The sequence below is a fragment of the Neophocaena asiaeorientalis genome, unplaced genomic scaffold, assembly GCF_003031525.2.
Source record: "Neophocaena asiaeorientalis asiaeorientalis breed wild unplaced genomic scaffold, Neophocaena_asiaeorientalis_V1.1 scaffold24, whole genome shotgun sequence".
NCBI classification, from domain to species: domain Eukaryota; kingdom Metazoa; phylum Chordata; class Mammalia; order Artiodactyla; family Phocoenidae; genus Neophocaena; species Neophocaena asiaeorientalis.
In genome coordinates, this window is record NW_020185317.1 from 5,598,489 (window position 1) to 5,618,227 (window position 19,739).

Here is a 19,739-nt window from a genome sequence, read left to right on the forward strand (position 1 = left end):
CGTGTGTGTGTGTGTGTGTGTGTGTGTGTGTGTGTGTGTGTGTGTGTGTGTGAGCCCTGTGGTCAAATACATGTAACGTAAAACTTAACATCCGAACCATTTTAAAGCGTATAGTGCAGTATTGTTAAGTATATTCATGTTGTTGTGCAATCAATCTCCAGAATATTTTCAACTTGCATAACTGAAACTTTATACCCATTAAACAGTAACTCCCTATTTCCTTCTCCTCCCAGTCTCTGGCAACCACCATTCTGCTTTCCTTTTCTGTAGGTTTGACTACAATGGACAGCTTGCATAGGTGGAATCATACAGCATTTTTCCTATTGTGACTAGCTTATTTCACTTAACCATGACATTTCAGGTTTCACCCATGTTGTAGCAGGTACCAGAATTTCATTTTTTTTAAGGCTCAATAATATTCCATTGTATGTTTATGCCACATTTTATTTATCCATCCATCTGTTGATGGGCATTTGGGTTGCTTCTACCTTTTAGGTCTTGTTAATATCGCTGCTATGAACATGGGTTTACAAATATCTGCTTTTAATTCTTTGAATACATACTCAGAAGTGGAATTGCTGCATCACATGGTAATTCTATTTTTAATGTGTTGAGGACTTCCACCCTCTTTTCCATAGCAGATGCACCATTTTATGTTCCCACTGACAGCATTGCACAGAGGTTCCAGTTTTTCTGCATCCTTGCCAACACTTGTTATTTTCTGTCTTTAAAAAAAAAAAAAAAGCCATCCTAATGGCTGGGGGGGTGATAGCTCATTGTGGGTTTTTTTTGTTTTTGTTTTTTGGCCATGCCACGCGGCTTGCAGGATCTTAGTTCCCTTACCAGAGATTGAACCCGTGCCCTTGGCAGTGAAAGCGTGGAGTCCTAACCACTGGACCACCAGGGAATTCCCTCATTGTGGTTTTAATTTTCATTTCCCTAATGGTTGGTGATATTAAACATCTTTGTATATGCTGATTGGCCATTTATATTTTCTTCGGAGATATGTTTAAGTTCTTTGCTCATTTTTTAATTGAGTTTTTTGTTGTTGTTGTTGACTTGTAGGAAGTGCTCTCCTGTTTCAATCTCCCTTTTCTGGTAATGAGACTAGCAAGCTTGCCAAAGTACAGAAGGTTCTTCAGGGCCAATGAGAGAAGTATTTCTTTTCCAGAATTACAAGTGATGTCAGTAATCAAAGGAATCATGGTTAGAAGCGGTTGAGATGACCTCCCTTGCCTCAACTCTCAGCAAGGATACTAATCCAAGGAAGGAATTTAAATGGGTCACCAGTCCTTAGGAGGGCTGGGGAATGAAGTCCACGGCCCAGAGAGGCAGAGAAACAAGAGCAGAGAGCAGTGAGTCAAATTTGTGTCCAGGAAGGTGGTCCTGAGCAAATGGCCAGGGAAACCAGTGCTGCTTTTGATTTGTCTTTTAGGTGTTTTCTTGTTATTGATGTAGGATATCCTGCTGTGTTAAAGGCTTAGAGAGAGGGTGTATACTTTGCTTTTCCAGTACTAGAAAACTCTTATTAGATTTTTTGGGATTTCTTCTTTCTAATCACTAATGTGAGATTTATGTATTTTTTTGTTTTAAAATGCTCATTTCATGAAGAGTAAATGAAACTCAGTTTTTACTTGAAGAAGTTAACATACAAGACTATGACAGGCCTCTATAAAGAATTCATGCACTGAAAAATTGGAGGAAAAATAGGAAAACTAAGAAAGATAACCAGGGCGTAGATTTTAAGAAAGAGGAGCAGCAAAGTATTAAAACGAGAAATTAAACTTAAAAGATTACTAATATTTCTGTAAGCTTTGAGAATTACCTGTATACTGTACTATTTAAAAATAAAGTGACCGATATTCAAGAAAATTGCTACAGGAATTGTTTTGCTGTAAACAACTAGAAAACTGGACAAAACATATGAAACAAGTATTTGTAGACATTGGACAATGCAGGCAGCACATGTGATTCCTGAGAGAAGGGAAAAAGACAAGAGAGCCCTAAGATTGACTCAGCTTTCTTCCTGCAGGAGTTTCCAGAATATTGATCTGTACGTGTTATGGGTAAAACTCCACAAGAGCAGGGAAAGAGTCACAGGAAAGCAATAGTCTGAACAGTTAGCAGGTCTCACACAGGTCTGGGAAGTGTTCATATTCTCATCAGCCAGAAGATTTACATTTTAGTAGTGGGCGTAAATTAATACTAGAGTAATACTTGCTCTGAACTCCCAAGGTAATTCAGTGGGGAAAAGATAGTCTTTTCAACAAATGGTTCTGGAACAATTGGATATCCATATGCAAGGAAAAAAAAAAGTTATTGACTCTTACCTTGCCCTTGTAGGAGAGGAAAAAATTCTCTATCCTCTTAGGTTCTCTGGCTGGGCCTAAGAATCAAACTGACATAGATTAACAGGAGAAGAGTATACAAATTTTATTAAATTTTTACATGTACATGGCTGTCTGTGCGAGAGAATGAAAACCTGAGGAATGACCAGAGCAGGAAACTTGTATACCTTTTAGACAAAGAAACAATAAATTTGTTAAGAATTGACAAGGCAAATAACTTTTGGCTAGGAGTAGTAAATGGTGAAGAAGTAAGTAGGAAGATAAGGGTTAATTTAAGAAGGTTCGTTTGTACAGATTTCTTGGCCCCAAATTCCCTATCTCTGGTGATCAGAATGGCTTCCTTCCTCCTGGCACAGGGAAGGGTACCTTTCACATGGGGGTTGTATCTCCTGCTTTCAGGAAGAAAAGGAGGGTCAGAGTGCCCTTCTTACACCTGTTGTTTCCAGGTGCCTTTAACTCAAAATAATCAATATGACAACATGGCGTTATCTTGGGGTGACATGCTTTGAGCTCCTTCACACTATATGCAATTCAAAATGTATTATGAACTTAAATGTAAGCACTAAAACTATACCACTCTAAAGGAAAACATAGGAGAAAATCTTGGTGACCTTGGGCTAGCTAAGATTTTCTTTTTAATGCAAAAAGCTGGAACTGCAGAAGAAAAAAATTGATAAATCTTTATTATAATTAAACACTTTTCCTCTTTGAAAGACACTATCAGAAAAATGAGGAAGCAGCAGATTGGGAGGAAGTATTTGTAAAACATGTATCTGATAACAGGACTTTAATCCACCACATATACAATATAAGAATGTAAACAGCACAACTGAAAATGGGAAATCTAGACATGTCACCGAAGAAGATACATGAATGGCCAGGAATCCCATGAAAAAATGCTCAAGATCTTTAATCTAGGAAAAGGCAAATTAAAACCACAGTGAGATGTTGCTGTGCATCCGTTAGAGTGGCTGAGATTTAAAAGGTTGACAGTACCAACACCAAATGTTGGTAAAGATGTGTAGCACTTACAACTTGCATATTGCTGGCAGGAAAGCAGTTTGGCAGTTTCTTATAAAGTTAAATGTACACTTACTGTAAGATCCAACAATCCCACTTCTAGGGATTTACCCAAGAAAAATGTAAACTTTTGTCCACACAGGTGCTTGTACTCACATGTCCATAGTAACTTTATAATAGCCCCAAACTGGAAACAATCCGATCCCTATTAAGTATTGAATGAGTAACCAGATTGTGATATATTCATACAGTAGAATATTATACTCAGCTATAAGAAAGGATGAGCTGATACATTAAACAGCTTGGATGAATCTCAGAAGCATTATGCCAAGTGAAAGAAGGCAGACACAAGGATTACCTACTGTGTGATTTTATTTTTATGAAATTCTGGAAAAGGCAAAACTGTAGGCCCAGAAAACAAATCAGCTGCCCAGGGATAGAACTGAGGGAAGTAGAACTCTTTGGGGTGATGGAAATGTTCTATATCTTGATTGTGGGGTAGTTGTACAACTGTATACATCTATCAAAATTTATGGACCTATGCACTTAAAATGAGTGAATCTTATCATGTAAATTACATCTCAGTAAAGCTAATTATTTAAAAAATAAAATGATATGCCCAATTATGTTTAAAAAACAGTTTGACCTGTAGAAGTGGGCATTATATTTGCTGAAGGTACCTATTACACTGTGCAGTTAATTGCTATTAATAAGAGTAACTGAATGGCAGTGTTGATGGATGCGTTGTTCCTTTGGGAAAGAGTACAATAAACCTTAAGGGGAAAATGCATCAATTTATGTAGACAGGAAGAGAAAACAGTTTCCAGTCCACTGATGGAGCTTAGTGACCCTTAAGTGCTATCATGAACATTTAGGATATCATCAAACAGGAGTACCTGCATCTTTAGGTACTGTCTTTACATTTTTTTTTAAATTGTTAATGCTTTTAAGAAATTACCGGAAAAATCTTAAGGTTGCAAAAAGCACTCTTGGACTGGTTCTAAGCCTTTTATAAGGAAAAAGAAATATTAGTGCCCATTTCTTTAAAACAATATGACCCTCCAGAATGGTGAAAAAATATTTAAAAACAAAAATATGTCTGTGAAGCTGCAGTATTTGGTGAAGTAGACCAACTCATTTAGGTATTTAGTGTTTCTATTGTGTTTTTGGTCAATCTGAACATTTCTGGAAAAGATTTATAGATACAAGTACATAATGTATAAGATGATTATTTAGAAAAATATTCACAATTCATAGCAAAACATAACTCTTAACTACAGTTGATATAAACTAGTTAAAAAAATCAAAGACCTGTTTAACAGACAGGATATAACAGGGGCTTATGCCGCTTGGTTTTAAAATAACAGATGATGTGATTTACTGTGGCTTAAATTCTACCTTCTACTTAATTTCATTCAATCCCAAGGACAAATGCTAAGAAATATTTCCCTTTTAAGCCTTAAAACAGCACAACAAAGCTTCAGGTATTTAGTGGCAGTGTTGAACACCATAGAAATGACAGTGTTATTCCATAAAGACCTCTACCTGCTTGTCCCTGTCTCCATTATGTGTCCTTTTCTCTCTACTGCTCCTGTCTTTTTGCTTTATTGAGTGCCATCTATAGCAGACTATAAGCTGCTGAGAAGCTTGCTTACTCCTGTATTTCCAGACACCTGTCACAGAGCTTTTCACATGGTAGGTATGATGAATGAATGCGTAAGGTGCTGTGCTGCCACTGAGTTTCAAAAATGAAAATTCAGTAGCTGTTCTCAGAGGGAGTTCACAATCCAGTGGAATAGACACATAAACAAAATACGGTTAAGTGCTACTAAGCTAGAGGCTTGCACAAATTATTGTGGGTGTCCAGAAAATGGTGGAAGGAGTCTTAAAGGCTTCACAGAGGAGACCTCTGAGCAGAGAATAAAAGATGGGAATGAGTTGTCAAGTGGCAAAGGGTATATCAGACAGAACAAAGCACATACTCAAAGGACAAATGTTAGGAGAATGCAGAGCTGGGAACAAGGAGTAAAGTGTCAGAAAATACGGCCAAAAAGATGATTGGAACCAGACTGTGAGGAGCCTTATGTTAAACTAAAGAGCTTGAATTCAGTGAATTTTTTCTGAGTGTGTATGTATTTTAAGAATTCATTTTTTTTGAAGTACAGGAAAGTAACAATGTATAGCTGAAAACTTTTTACAACATAAACATAATGAACACCCAGAATAAGGCACTCGATATGTCTTATTGAGTCCCATCCCAGTCACTACCTCTCCCTAGGCTAACCATATACTGATTTTTAACACCATAGATTTTGTTTTTGAGTTATATGTAAAATCATAGTTTTCTGTCTGTCTTTTGCTCAGCATTGTATTTGTGAGGTTCACCAATGTTGTATGTAGCAGTGGTTTGGTTTCATTGCTTTAAGTTATTCCATTGTGTGATATATCACATTTTATTTATTTATTTCTACTGTTTGTGCACATTTGGGGTGGTTTGTAGGTTTTTACTGTTAGAAATAATGCTGCTATGAACAATTTTGTCTGTGTCTTTTGTTAACAAAGATATGGATTTCTGTATATACCCAGGAGTAGTACTGCAAAGTCATCACATGTTGTTAAAAGATACACTAAAGCATATTAAGAATTTTGATAGGGCTTCCTTGGTGGCACAGTGGTTGAGAGTCTGCCTGCCGATGCAAGGGACACGGGTTCGTTCCCCGGTCCGGGAAGATCCTGCATGACGCAGAGCGGCTGGGCCCGTGAGCCATGGCCGCTGAGCCTGCGTGTCCGGAGCCTGTGCTCCGCAACGGGAGAGGCCACAACAGGGAGAGGCCACAACAGTGAGAGGCCCGTGTACCGCAAAAAAAAAAAAAAAAAAAAAAAAAAAAATTTTTTGATAGTTTTTTTTTGAGCAAAAATTGATCTAAATCAGGCAGCACCAAAGTAGAAGTGGTAAGAAAAGCTCTACTGATAGGAGCTTAGGGGAAGCCTTTTATGCAGAGGAGGAGGAAGCAAAGCAAGGAAATATTGATTGGCTGTAGCTTAAGCAGTTGCTTTAGTTGGGAAAGGCTAATTGGCTATTTATGATTGGCTGTCCTTAGGTTTCGATTTTTAACCTTGAGGCATTACAGGCTTAGATTTTGGTTTGCTTACAGTCTACTAAAGCATTAAGGGCACCTCAGTGAGATGGCCTCTGTTTAATTTAAAGCATGTACATTTATCTTAGTAGTTACTGTCAAAAAGTTTTCCAATATGGTTGTACCAATTTACATTGGATACTAAGTTGCTCTACATTCTCACCAACACTTGATATTATTTGTCTTTTTCATATTCGTCATTCTGATGTATGTAAAATAACATTGCATAGTGGTTTTAATTTGTATCCATGATGACTAATGGGGTTGAGCATCAATTCATACCTTTATTGGCTGTGGTATCCTTCCTTGCGAAGTGCCTATTAAATCTTTTTTATTATTACTGTTAATTTGTAGGAATTATTTCTATCTTCTGCTAATTAAGTCCTTTATCCAGTACATGTACTACATATATCTTCCTCCTATCTGTTACTTGCCTTTTTTCTATCTTAATGGTGGCATTTATTGAACAGAAATTTTCTGTTCAAAATGTGGAGAAGATGTCCTGAAGATTTGGGGCAGATCCATAATGGTCCATAAACAAGAGATTTCATTACAAACTCTTTACATTAACCAACTATAATGTAGAACAGGAGTTTGTTATTTTGGGGTTTTGAGATCTGTTGTTTTAACTATGTTTATGTTCTTGTGGCCTTTTTAAAAAGTGATTGGATATACTATTTTAGATTTTTCTTAAGTTAAAAATCCAACTGTATAAAGTGTTTCTAATTATAGTATTCCTTAGTTTTTTATTTTCTAAGTGTCATTTGCCCTCGTAGAAAACATTGTTTCTACTCAAAATGTTTCTGTATGCTTTCAAATAATTTGTTTTGACCTGTTTTGCACTGATTTATTTCTCTTGTGCCTTGCAAGTATTTTAAAGTATCAGCTATTCAAATTAAATAATTTTCTATAGTATAATATGAGCAAATGATTTATCCTTCTCCTCTGACCTCTGTAATGTACATTGAACACTTCTTAAGTGGTTACTGTCTGTGGCTTACTTAAACTTTTATCTTGATGGCATTTTTAACGATTCAACGAAGTTTTTACACGTAGTGAATTTGGTTTTTTAATGGAATGATTAGAAAGTTCATCTCATATTAATAGATTGGAAATATGCTGTAGCCATTTTTCAGAGGAGAGCAAAATTACACCCATTTATATTTTTCCTATACCTTTATGTATTATTTTGAGTTAGATGAAGAATAAGCTCATTTGTTGCCTTTTAATTAGCTTCTTAAGCTCTCATTTCCTGTTCATTGTCTTTACCCTGTATGTAATGTAAGTCAGTATCAGCTCTATTTTTTAATGCATTTTTAAAAAGTAAAATGATCTAAATTTACTTGAATTCCTGTTAGTGTTCCTTCTTTTGAGATTAAAACTGGCAGAGCCTAGACTTTTAAAGAATGTTATACATGGTATCCTTTTTTATAAAGGAAAGAACTCAAGAGATCATTTTCTAAGATCACTTAGTCAGAGAAATAGTTGTTATAGCCCTTGAGTCAACTCTGAGTCCTACTTGGTAGAAATTTTCTAATTGTAATCAGGAGGCTTGTTGAATACTGTTTTTCTCTTGATAATTAATGTCATACTATATATTATTGAGTGTTCTGGCAGACTCCTGAGGAGAGGGTCAGAGGCATTATCCTGAGTTTTCCTTTTGTGGTAAATTTCCTAGGACTTAATAAATAAAACTTAACCAGAAGAAGGGTTCCTAGGATTCTTACCCAAAAGGCAGTGATTATAGTGCTCATAATGCTTTGAGTGCAAGGACCGTGTGCTGTTGATTATTGTCTCCCCTGAAGTGTCTAATGCATAATAAATGCTCAGTAATATTGTTGAATTGAGATGAGAATGTGAATCATTTGATAAAAATAAAGGAAAAAAGAAGTTGGCTATTTGATATACAGGAGACAACTAATCTTTAAAGGGTCAGATAAATTGGTTAGAACGCTGACCAGTGTTCCTCTAATACGCAGAAATGTGTCCATTCAGTTAGTTGTATGGGTGGGCGCAGGGTTGTATCCACACACATTTCTGGCTTAGCTAAAGATCCAAGTCCTAATCATTATCAAAATTTCCAGAACAGTCTGTGTTCCCTTTATCGTGAATGAAGCTATGTTAGCTCCTTTAATGCTCTTCCATCATCCCTTCTTTGATTCCTCTAACACGGGGGTCCCAAAGCCCTGGGCCGCAGACTGGTACCAGTCCTCAGCCTGTTAGGAACCAGGCTGCACAGTAGGAGGTGAGCGGCGGGCGAACCAGCGAAGCTTCATCTGCCGCCTTCCATCGCCCCCCATCCCTGGCGTTACCGCCTGAACATCCCCCCGAACCCGTCGTGGAAAAATTGTCTTCCACGAAACCAGCCCGTGGTGCCAAAAGGGTTGGGGACCACTGCTCTAATATGTCCCACTTCCTTGTCAAGGGAAACATCCCCATCTGTGGTCTTATTTCATCCTTTTCTGCCTACTCTAGGAACTAATTGCATCAGCCATCTCCCTCTTTCAGTATCTTCAATTTTACCTTCTTGAGTTAGTGGCATATTTTCTTCTATCATTTTCAAAGCTTTCCTAGCCTTACAAAAATCCTTCCCTTGACTCTGTTTTTCCTCAAGCTACTCTCCTGACTTTGTCTTCCTCTTTGCCATTGAAATTACACAAACAAGTTTTCTTTTTAATAAATAAATTTATTTATTTATTTATTTTTGGCTGCATTGGGTCTTTGTTGCTGTGCGGACTTTCTCTAGTTGCTGAGAGCAGGGGCTCCTCTTTGTTGCAGTGGCTTCTCTTGTTGCGGAGCATGGGCTCTAGGCGCATGGGCTTCAGTAGTGTGGCTCGTGGGCTTCAGTAGTTGTGGCTCACACGCTCTAGAGTGCAGGCTCAGCAGTTGTGGCACACGGGCTTAGTTGCTTCGCAGCATGTGGGATCTTCCCGGACCAGGGCTCGAACCCATGTCCCCTGCATTGGCAGGAAGATTCTTAACCACTGCGCCACCAGGGAAGTCCCCACAAACAAGTTTTTATTCACTTCTTCACCTGACACAATGTCCTCTCCTCCATCTTTGTTCTTTTTGACGTTTCTTCAGCCTTTGACCTTCTTGACTACTTTTATAGCCTCATATAGTATGAGGAGGTAGGCTTTGGAGTTGGCTGGGTTAGGTTTGGATTCCTGCTCTGTGTGACCTTGGACAGATTCATGAGTCTGGTTTCCTCATTTGTAAAATGTGCATATGTGTGAACATACTTGCCTGAGAGCTAAGGAAAATGTGCTCAATTCCTTCCCTTCCTTGATTTGCTTGCTTTCTGACACATTGCACTATCCTGTATTGCCATGCCATTTATGAGGTGGGTAATATTTATTATCTTCATTTCACAAATGAGGAAACTAAGGTCAATCATGTAGGAGGCAGTGGAGCTGAGATTCTACCTCAGAGCTGTCTCACTCTAGAGTCCAAAACCTTAGCCTCTGTGCTGAAGTGCCAGCATATTGAGTGGTTGGAGACTACAGTTTCTTCTTCTATTATATCTGTCTTATGAAAACATCTTTTAATATTTCATGAAATGTCTGAACCAATGGAGCTTTTTTAATGAAATTTTCTTCCCATTTTTTTTTCTAGTTTGTGTATATGGCACAAGCACAGACAACTGGGGACCTTAAGTGGCCTTTCTTATGAAATTAGTTGGTAGCCAGGTGAGGAAGTATGGCGAGAGACAGAGTTTTGTGTCTAGATGGCACATAAAGTACCCAACTAAGAATTGAGGACACAGGCAGTTAATCATAACAGTAGTACTGAGTGAGGTGCATAATTGTGAGCTTGTACACCGCAGCCCTGTTGGAAAGGGAATTGTAGCTTCATTGTTTTTGCAGACTAGAAAAGATAGAAGGTAGCTGTGTCCCTCCCTGAAGTACACCTTTTAGCATTGTGAATGAAGTTCTTCTAGATCTTCATTGTGATAACATGAGCATTGCTCTGACCAGAGAAAACTACTGGGTTTGGAAATAAAATGGACGCATTACCTACTTGGCTATGGAAAGGATGGGCCCCCAGCACAGTATGCGGACTGCTGCAGGGTGCCATCATCCTTGTGGCCTGCACCCAGAAAGGTGAGAACATGGAGTAGGAGTGCTGTCAGGGCATTGAATGGGATCATGTCCATACAGCACTGAGGGCAGAAGCATGAGTTCCTGCGAATATGAACTAGATTCATAAAAGACTTAACTGTTTCTCTCTCCTTCTCATCTTCTCTTCAGCATTGTGGCTGTAGGTAGGGTACTGATCTTCCCTCAACTTTTCCTGTACAGTAGTCATCTATTTAAGCTCTGGCAACTGCTTGGTAAGATACTGCCCTACCCTCTCAGTCTGTTGTCTGAATCTGTTGCCAGATTTGAGGATGATACAGAGAACCTGGAATCTTGATGTGGGGAGAGTTCTTTGAACTCAAAAAGTGAAATTCATGCCTTTGAGACAGTCGCTCAACAACATGCCTGAAAACTATATTTTGCAATTACAAAGGAAAGGGCAGGCCTCAGATTTATACGCATGTAATGGGACCGCCTGCAGCAGCTGTTGCATTCACAGCCAGACACACGTATTGGAACATCAGTAATAACATCTTTAAATTCAGAAGGAAGTGGCATAGCATTGTAGCCAAGGAGTCAGGCCTGTATTTCTTATTTTATCAAATATTTAGGTACTAGAGAAGACCACGTCACAATACCTTGAATTATTGTCTCTCTCTTTACTTCCAAGGTAAGTGGATTTATTTTTAGGTGAAGACTATAGTTAAGACACTTTTCTAGAGTCACAAAGTGGGAAGGAGGAGCTACTGTATTTCTGCTCTTTCACTTTCTTTATATTAGAAAGTGAAATGTCTGTCCTCCGATACATTAGTGCTTTGTGAGATGTGTATTAGTTTTATTTAGGCATAATCACTGCTTGCTTATTATGTAGTTGAGATGATAATTTATGTCAGGCAGGCTACAAAATGTAGATGTACTTTATTACTTCAGTTATGGATATAGGATTTATTCCACTTGTAGAATGATCTGTTTTGTTGTACCGGATTAGAAAATTTTGTTTGGTGCTTTGGCAGGATTAGGCTAAGGCATAATCTTATTTTTATGAGACTTCGTTTTATGAAAGTATTGTTAAGGAGCAAATTTTAATATGATTTATATCAAAACTCAGCTAGTTTATTATAAGCAGTAAAGGAACTATTGCGCTAAAACTAGTAAATGTTTTCTCTAATAGGTAATTAATAAAATGTCTCCAACATCCCTAAAGATCACACTAAGGCAACTCATGGAGGGGTCTTCCAAGACCTTGCAGGAAGTATTAACTATGGAATATCGGATGAGTCAAGCTTGTATGGTAAGAATTTTTCTTTGAAGTATTGGCATTTTCTAGTTATGAAAGTCATATACGTTCATTGTAGAACATGTAAAATATAGAAAATTTATAAACAAGAAAATTGAAACTATCTATAAATCGACTCTGAAAATACAACAGGCCAGTTAGCTTAAGGCACGTGGGAATATTGCTCACAGATTGTTAATAAGCCTTTATGGAACAGCAGTTACCTTTGCATGTAATTGTAAGAAGGACTCTAACCTCATGCGAAATTCAGAATAGAAATTTTAACCATTTTTCAGGCATAGTCTCTGACCTTGGGCAAGAAGCATAAATTCTCTAAATCTAAATGCACAAGGGAAGTTATTAGTCTTTTATATGTTTTAATTAATAGATTAGCATCGAAAATACCATTATAGATACACTTAAAATAGGCAATAATCACATAGAATACTATTGATTTCATGAAATATTTCAGAGTCATAGTGATTTATTCTTCCAGATAAAGTCTTTATTTTTATTTATTTATTTTTTTGGCGGTCGTGGGCCTCTCACTGTTGCGGAGCACGGGCTCCGGACGCCTAGCGGCCATGGCCCACGGGCCCAGCCACTCCGCGGCATGTGGGATCCTCCCAGACCGGGGCACAAACCCGTGTCCCCTGCATTGGCAGGTGGACTCTCAACCACTGTGCCACCAGGGAAGCCCCCCGAGATAAACTCTTTAAAAAAAAAAAAAATTTATTTATTTAGGCTGTGCCGGGTCTTTGTTGCGACATGTGGGATCTTTTAGTTGCGGCATGCGGACTTATTAGTTGCAGCATGTGGACACTCAGTTGCGGCATGCAAACTCTTCAGTTGCAGCGTGCACATGGGATCTAGTACCCTCACCAGGGATCAAACACAGGCCCCTTGCGTTGGGAGTGCGGAGTCTTACCTGGTGGACCACCAAGGGAGTCCCCAGATAAACTCTTTTAAAGCAGAATTATCTCTTTTGTGTTATGTGTAGAGGACCCTTAGATTAATACGCTCATCGCCTAAAGGAAATATTATGTTTAATAACTAGAAAGCAGACATACCTAATGGTCTTCAATGTCCTGAAATAGTGAAGATATTCAAAATAGTTCATCCAACCATAAATAAAGCTCTATTAGTCATATATTGAGGTCACTCCATAGGATGTAAATGGCAGCTGAGGTCTTTTGTTTATTATGAGTAGGTACTATGCTAGGCACTTTACGTGCATTCTCTCAGTTAAATATTACACTATCTGTAGAAGGCAGGTACTATTATTGTTTCCACTTTACAGATGAGGAAACAGTGGCATAGAAAAGTAAAGTAACCTGCCTAAGGTGGTGCAGCTGTTAAGTGGCAGAGACATGGCGTGTGAAACCAGATGGTCACGCTCCTGACCCCTACCCAGTACACTTCACCCAGTCCCTGTTTTTCACTGTACATTTAGTGTACTGCCTGAATTGATTGAGTCCCTCCTTCCTTCATTCTCTCAGCAAATATGTTTAGCTATGTGCCAGGCACTGTGCTAAGTATTATGCTGTTGTATGTCCTTGTTCTCATGGGATTTATAGCCTCCTGAGACTATAAAGAACAAGTAAACAAAATAAGTAAAATAATTACAAATTGTGGTAAGTGCTCTAGAGGAAACCTACAGGGTTGGTGATAGAATGATGTGAGGACCAGAGGGAATGGGGGAAGCAAAGGGAAAGCTTTAAATAAGTAGGTCCAGGAAGACATCTTGGAGATGTCAGCTCATCAGTGACCTGAAGGGTGAGAAATGAGAATGTTGAAAAGCCTCGTGGGTTTCAGCAGGGGGTGATTTGGTTTTAGGAAGGTAATTATTGCTACTGAATGATGATGGGGTTGGGGAGAGGATTCAGAGTGGATGTAGAGATCAGATATGAGTTTACTGCAGTAATCCAGGTGCAGAATAGTAGTGGCTTAGACTAGAGTGGCAGTGGAGAGAAGTAAATGGATTTAAGACAAACGTAGGAGATAGAATTGATAGGCCTTGATGGATATGAAGGAAAGAACACATTTAGGAGTTGGAGCTTAGAGGTGTGGGTTAGAGATTTAAGTCTGAGAGACATTAACGCCAATTAAAAAGAAGAACACTTTGGAGATTTATTTACTTAACAAATAAGAGTGCTTACCATGTGCTAGGCACTAATATATAGGTAAACAAAACAGAGACATCCCTGCCCTCCTGGAACTTACTTTATAGTGGGGGAGATAGACTATAAACAGATAAATTTGTAAAATATGTAGTATATTATTACAGGTGCTAAGGAGCACAAGTAAATCGGGAAGGAGGGTATGGAATACAGGGGGACAGGAGCTGAACTTGTAGATAGGAAGACCAGAGAAGACCTCACTGAGATGATGTTCTTTGAGTGGAAACCTGAAAGAAGTGTGGGAGTGAGCCATGCACTATCTGAGCCATGCACTATCTGGGCACCTGACGTACAGAGCTCTGAGGTGAGGGGTGGCCTTCCTGTTCTAGGAACTGCAGGAGGGCCTTGCTGATGGAGTGGGGCAGGGGTGGTCGGTGAGTGAGAGAGAAAGGAGGTCAGAGCGGACAGCATAGGCAAGAGCTGTGCAGAGAATACATGGCCGTGGAGGTCTTTATAAGACTTTGGCTTTTGTTCTGAGTAAAATGGGAAGGCACTGGATGTTTTCTGAGCAGAGGAGGGGCAGGATCTTATTTTTAACAGAATTGATCACTCAGGCACTGATGTGTTGAGTTTAGAGTGGATAAGATCATATAGAAGGAAAATGAGCAGTGGAAGAGAAAATGGACAGAGGTGGGAGAACCAGGAGAGCATGGTGTCATGAAAGCAGGAGAGGAGTGTTTCAAGGAGGAGGGAACACTGCCAAAGCCTCTAGTAGACGAGGATAAAGGCATGCTTTGCGTTTGGCGATACTGAAGTTACAGATGATTTTGGCAAGCCATCTCAGGGGTGTGTGGAGGCAGAAGTTGCAGTGTGGTAAGCTGGAGGGGAAGTGAGTAAATGGGATGTGAAGAATTGAAGACTGTGTGCACAACCCTTTCTTCTTGAAACAGAAATAGGGTAGAAGCTGGGACTGTGGAATCAAGTGAGATTTCCTTTGGAAGATACTAGAACATGTTTGTAAATGATTGGGAATGAGCCAATAGGGAAAAAGGATTATGTTGATGATACTAATAATAGTTAACATTTACTGAACACTTACTGTGTGTCAGATGCTGTGCTGGAATGTGGATTAAGATAATCTTAGGATGGATGTGTTGATATTACCATTTCATATAAGGAAACTGGGAGTTAGAGAAATTACTAGCCCAAGGTCACATAGTTACTGTGTAATAGAGCCAGGAGGTGAACCCAGGACATTTGAACTGCATGCACTCAACCACTAAGTTATACTGCCTACATTGATGATGGCAGGAAAAGAGACACAGGTGACCTTCTCAGGCTTAGTCCTTGAGAAGAGGGCATATGAATGGGAAGGCAGGGGAGGATTGGCCTTTGGCAGGGGTGGGTCCCTTCCTCCTTAGACGGGAAAGGGAAGGCATGTGCAGATGGCTGTAGTTGGGCTGCAGATGTTTTGGTGGGAAGAAGAGAATATTCTTAGGGCGTCTTTTTTTCTTTTTTTAAAATAAAGTAGAAGGTTGACTCATTAGCTGGAGAATATAGTGTAAAGAGTAGAACTTGCTAGGGGAAGAGGTTGAGGGGACAGAAGACAGTTGAAGTCATTATCTTGCATTGGGGAAGAGAACATGGATTGTGAGGCAGTTTTCCATGCCTGTTTGAGATTTGTGATCATGAATTTTAAACGAAGCCAGTCACAGTTATATGATTTTTCTGCGGTAAGATTTTAGCTGCTCGAACACAGGCAGGTAAATAGTAGGGTTCAGCTGGTGCTGAGATTTTGCCAAGATAGAATAAAGGGCGGCGGGGAAAGGCTTGAGGGAGATAAGGGCGTTTTCAAGAAAAAAAAAATGACCGCATTAATGAACTGGGGAAACTGGGCTGGATGAAGAGCAGAGTGAAGCCAGAACAAATGGTGAGAAAGTCGCGTAGATCAGTGGAGCTCAGTTAAATCAGGGATTTGTAGCAGTGGAGATATTTGAGCAAATAAGAAAAGGAGGAGGTGATCAGAGTGGGTTCTCAGAGGTGGTCCAGTCTCTGAATGTCATGGCTCAGGGTGTGGCCACGGAGTGGGGGCTAAAGTGGCTGGAAGAGAGGAGATGATCAGGAATGAAGATGCCCAGAAATTCTGCATTTAATCTTGATTTTCTTTCAGAGAGGCCATGACTTTCATGAAGGTGTTAGGGCAGGTAAGTGACAGTTGTTTCCTTCCTGGCTATTATGGAAATACGATTTTTGAGCAGATACTGTTAAAGAAGTAAAAAAAGATGATGGTTTTTTGATTAGTGAAAATCAAACTTTTATAAAAATTGCAAAGTGTTTTTTTTGAATATTACCAACTGGCATATGAGGGAAGACCAGTCTTTGAAACCAGTATTGTTTAAAAAATTCCAATAATGTGGCCACCGCTCCCTAATGTATATATAAGAGGTAGTCATTCTCCTACAGTCACATGGACTCCCTCTGCTAAGTGCAGCATGAGTTTGTAAATTAATTCTGCTGCTGAAGCCTTTGCAAGGTACGTTTATTCTCCTGCAGAAAGGCCTGAAGTCCCCTCTAAAATCCCAGCTGTTTGCCGGAACCTAGCAGTTAAACATTGACATTGAGAAAAAAACATGGCATAATTAGTAACATATGCTACTATTATTAATTTCTATTTTTGCTTATCATCTTCAAAGTAAGAATATTAAGAAAAAGCTAGTGAAGTAGTTGATTTTTTTTGTTCCTAGCAAATCTGCAACCATTTCTTTTTATGTATAAGTCCATATGCCTATAAATAGTAGCTGTCATTTATGTTGTATAAAATGAGTTCTTTCACTCTGCTTGTATCTTACATATCTAATTTTCTTATGTTTTTATTTATCACTTTAATAGTACAGACTCTAGATATACTTTATCTGAATAAAAGGTTATGCTTTCTGAGCTGTAAGCTTCAATAAACACTGGTCACTGTGGTATAATTCTCTTCATTTCTGGCATGATATAGTATAAGAAAGAAACAAATCCTTTTAGAGGACACGTGGAGTTGAGTCAGAGGAAATGGCTATATGTTTTATAGAAAACATGCATTCATCCTACTAATTCCCTGCAAATTCTTGCTGCATGTGGATCAGAGCTTAGACCTCTGATTTTAGGAGGACCTGTGTGCTACTTGGATTATGTTGCTAAAGTATTCATTCATTACATGTTACAGCAGCCCTTCTTAAACTTAGAAAAGAAAGGTATTGTCTTTTAGATATCCTGTCAATTATTTTAAGGAAAAAGAGCTGAAACCAAGCAGCACCAAAGTTCTGATTCATAGCCCAGGTGCTTATCAAGCTACTTTTTAATGAAGAGAAAGTATGTAACCTCATCTTTCAGCATAATCTCTTTATTCAGAAAGCAGTATCTATTCTGGGTAAAACTGTTAAGATGTTCTTACATAACCAAATGTTTGCTACAATTTACTAATTATAAAGTATGTTACCAAATTAGATAAAATAAACTATCAAATTAGGGGAATGGCTGTAAAACATTCTTACTTTTAACATCTAGAATAAACTTCTTCCTTTAGAAGAATTTACAGGAAAAAATTTTTTAAAGGATTATCTCAGAAGAGCTAGACAGCTACCAACTGGAATTTGAGTGGGTGCCTCATGAAACCTGAAAAACCTGAGTTGTCTACACGGCAAGAACTTGTTTTATCTATGCTAGAATAAAAATTTTGTTAGTTTGAAATTAAATAACATGCAAATTTGATTAGTATTTTCTTTCCATTTGACCTTCAGTGGACTGTCAAGGAGGTAGATAGCATTGACCCAGAGGGCTTTTAGGGAAGAGATTCTTGTAGAAAGAATGCTCCAGGATTGTTTTTATTTACTCTGTCCAGGGAATGTAAAACTTTCAAACTGGCAGGGATCATAACATCAGTGTTCAGTATCACCACTGATCTGACACTGGAATCCTATAGTTAGGCAGCCAAACCTTGAGAACCTCCAGTATCCACATTTAATTATGCATAAAGCCCCCTTCTCTCTACCTTCTGAGGCAGCCTACTGCCTTTGGTTCCCAGATTGCTTCTTTAACTATTTCGCCTTTTAGTGATTAACTCATTTTTTAAGGTTCACTGTAGGCTTTGTATGTTTAAATACTTTAATTCCCCACAAGAATTACGCACAGTTTAAGCATGGCTGAAATTCCTTACCACAGCCAGACTAGGTACAGCCCCGTTCTCTTTCTTTTTTGTTTTTAATTTTTTGAGATAATTGTAGATTCAAATGCAGTGTAAAAAAATAATATGGAGAGATCCTGCATACCCCCCACCCAGTTTCCCAAATGGTAACATTTGTATAACTGTAGTATACTATCACAACCAGGAAATTGACATTCTCCTCCCTTTTTAAAGGAGGTTATGGATTGATTGCCTCATACTTAAAATCCTGTGGGGATACTATGTGGCTACACCAAGTGATGACTACACTGAAATAAGAGAAGCAGAGCTTCTCATGATAACCTGAAGGTGGTCTGGTATTTTAATTCAGTGTGAGCTAGAAGATTCAGCAAAACAGTTGTATCCACATTTAATTATGTATAAAGTCCCTTTCCCTGTACCTCAGGTAAGTCTCCTCTCAGTTCAATATGGAGGAGGTTAGAAGACAGATCTGGGCCCTACCCACTCTCCTGCCTTCCCTTTAAGCCACACCAACTCTGGTTTTACCTCTTTTATAAAAAGCTAAAGAGAGATTTCATTTATTATATTATTAGAAAAAGAAAAAAGAGTTCTAAGGCTTAAACCACTGGATTAGTTCAGCAGACTGTATTCAACCTAGAGACATCAGGCTTAGCAGGTGAGGTCATCATCCAATTCTGTGAGGGCTTAATTTAAGGGGAAAAAGAAAAAGGAACACATACAGAAATTTCAACTTTGCAGAAAAAGATGTGCTATAGAAAAATATGCCTAGTCCAAGGTAGTTTGTGTCAATTCAGTAATTAAAATCTGGTAATAACCAAAGAGAATACTAACGTTTCTTATGTCTTGACAGTTTTAATAGATAAAGACCAGAGTCCGAAGTGGAAACCAGCTGATCTAAAAGAAGTTACTGATGAAGCTTTGAATAATCACTTCAAATCTCTGGGAAGTAATGATTTGAAATTTTGAAGAGACTGGATTTTTAAAGTATTATTTCGGAGCAGAGTTGGCAAACTATGGCACATGGGCCAAAGCCAACCTGCTGCCTTTTTTTTTTTTTCATATATCCCTCAGCTAAGAATGGTTTCTGCATTTTTAAATGGTTGGAGAAAGAAATCAAAGACCAATATTGTGTGGCATGTGAAAATTACATGAAATTCAAGTATCATTGTCCATAAATAAAACTTTATGGGAACATGGCTTTACTCATCTGTTGACGTATCTGTGGCTGCTTTGAGTAGTTGCAGTAGAGGTTATAAGGCCTGCAAAGCCTAAAATATTTACTGTCTGGTCCTTTTCAGAAAAATTTTGCCAGCCCTATTTTAAAAGATGGGAAAATTTGAAGGTCTTAGATTCTTGAGTTAGTATATCTAATTGAAATGGGAACTTTATGTTTTGGCTTAGGGTATTGGTTTTTAATGTTGATTAAGTAAACTTATGTATAGGTTATAAAAAATAAAAACTGAAATTTTTTGGGATACTGTGTTAACACTTCATAGAATTTTCTCCATATATAAATCTATTTTAAAATAATTATGAGTTTCTGTAGCTGAAGTGTTCCTTTTATAATGATAGA

The 19,739-nt window shown here is 38.4% G+C and overlaps 1 protein-coding gene across 1 annotated transcript in view; it reads left to right on the forward strand.

Annotated features, from left to right (window-relative positions):
- HIBCH (3-hydroxyisobutyryl-CoA hydrolase) overlaps positions 1-19,372 on the forward strand; it is an 87,981-nt gene extending 68,609 nt beyond the window's left edge. Inside the window, exons 12-14 of the mRNA XM_024733646.1 lie at positions 11,756-11,875; positions 16,151-16,184; positions 19,017-19,372. Coding sequence (XP_024589414.1) covers positions 11,756-11,875; positions 16,151-16,184; positions 19,017-19,132 — 270 coding nt within the window. The 3' untranslated portion in view covers positions 19,133-19,372. The remainder of the gene's footprint in view (positions 1-11,755; positions 11,876-16,150; positions 16,185-19,016) is intronic.
- The last annotated feature ends 367 nt before the right edge of the window (positions 19,373-19,739 follow it).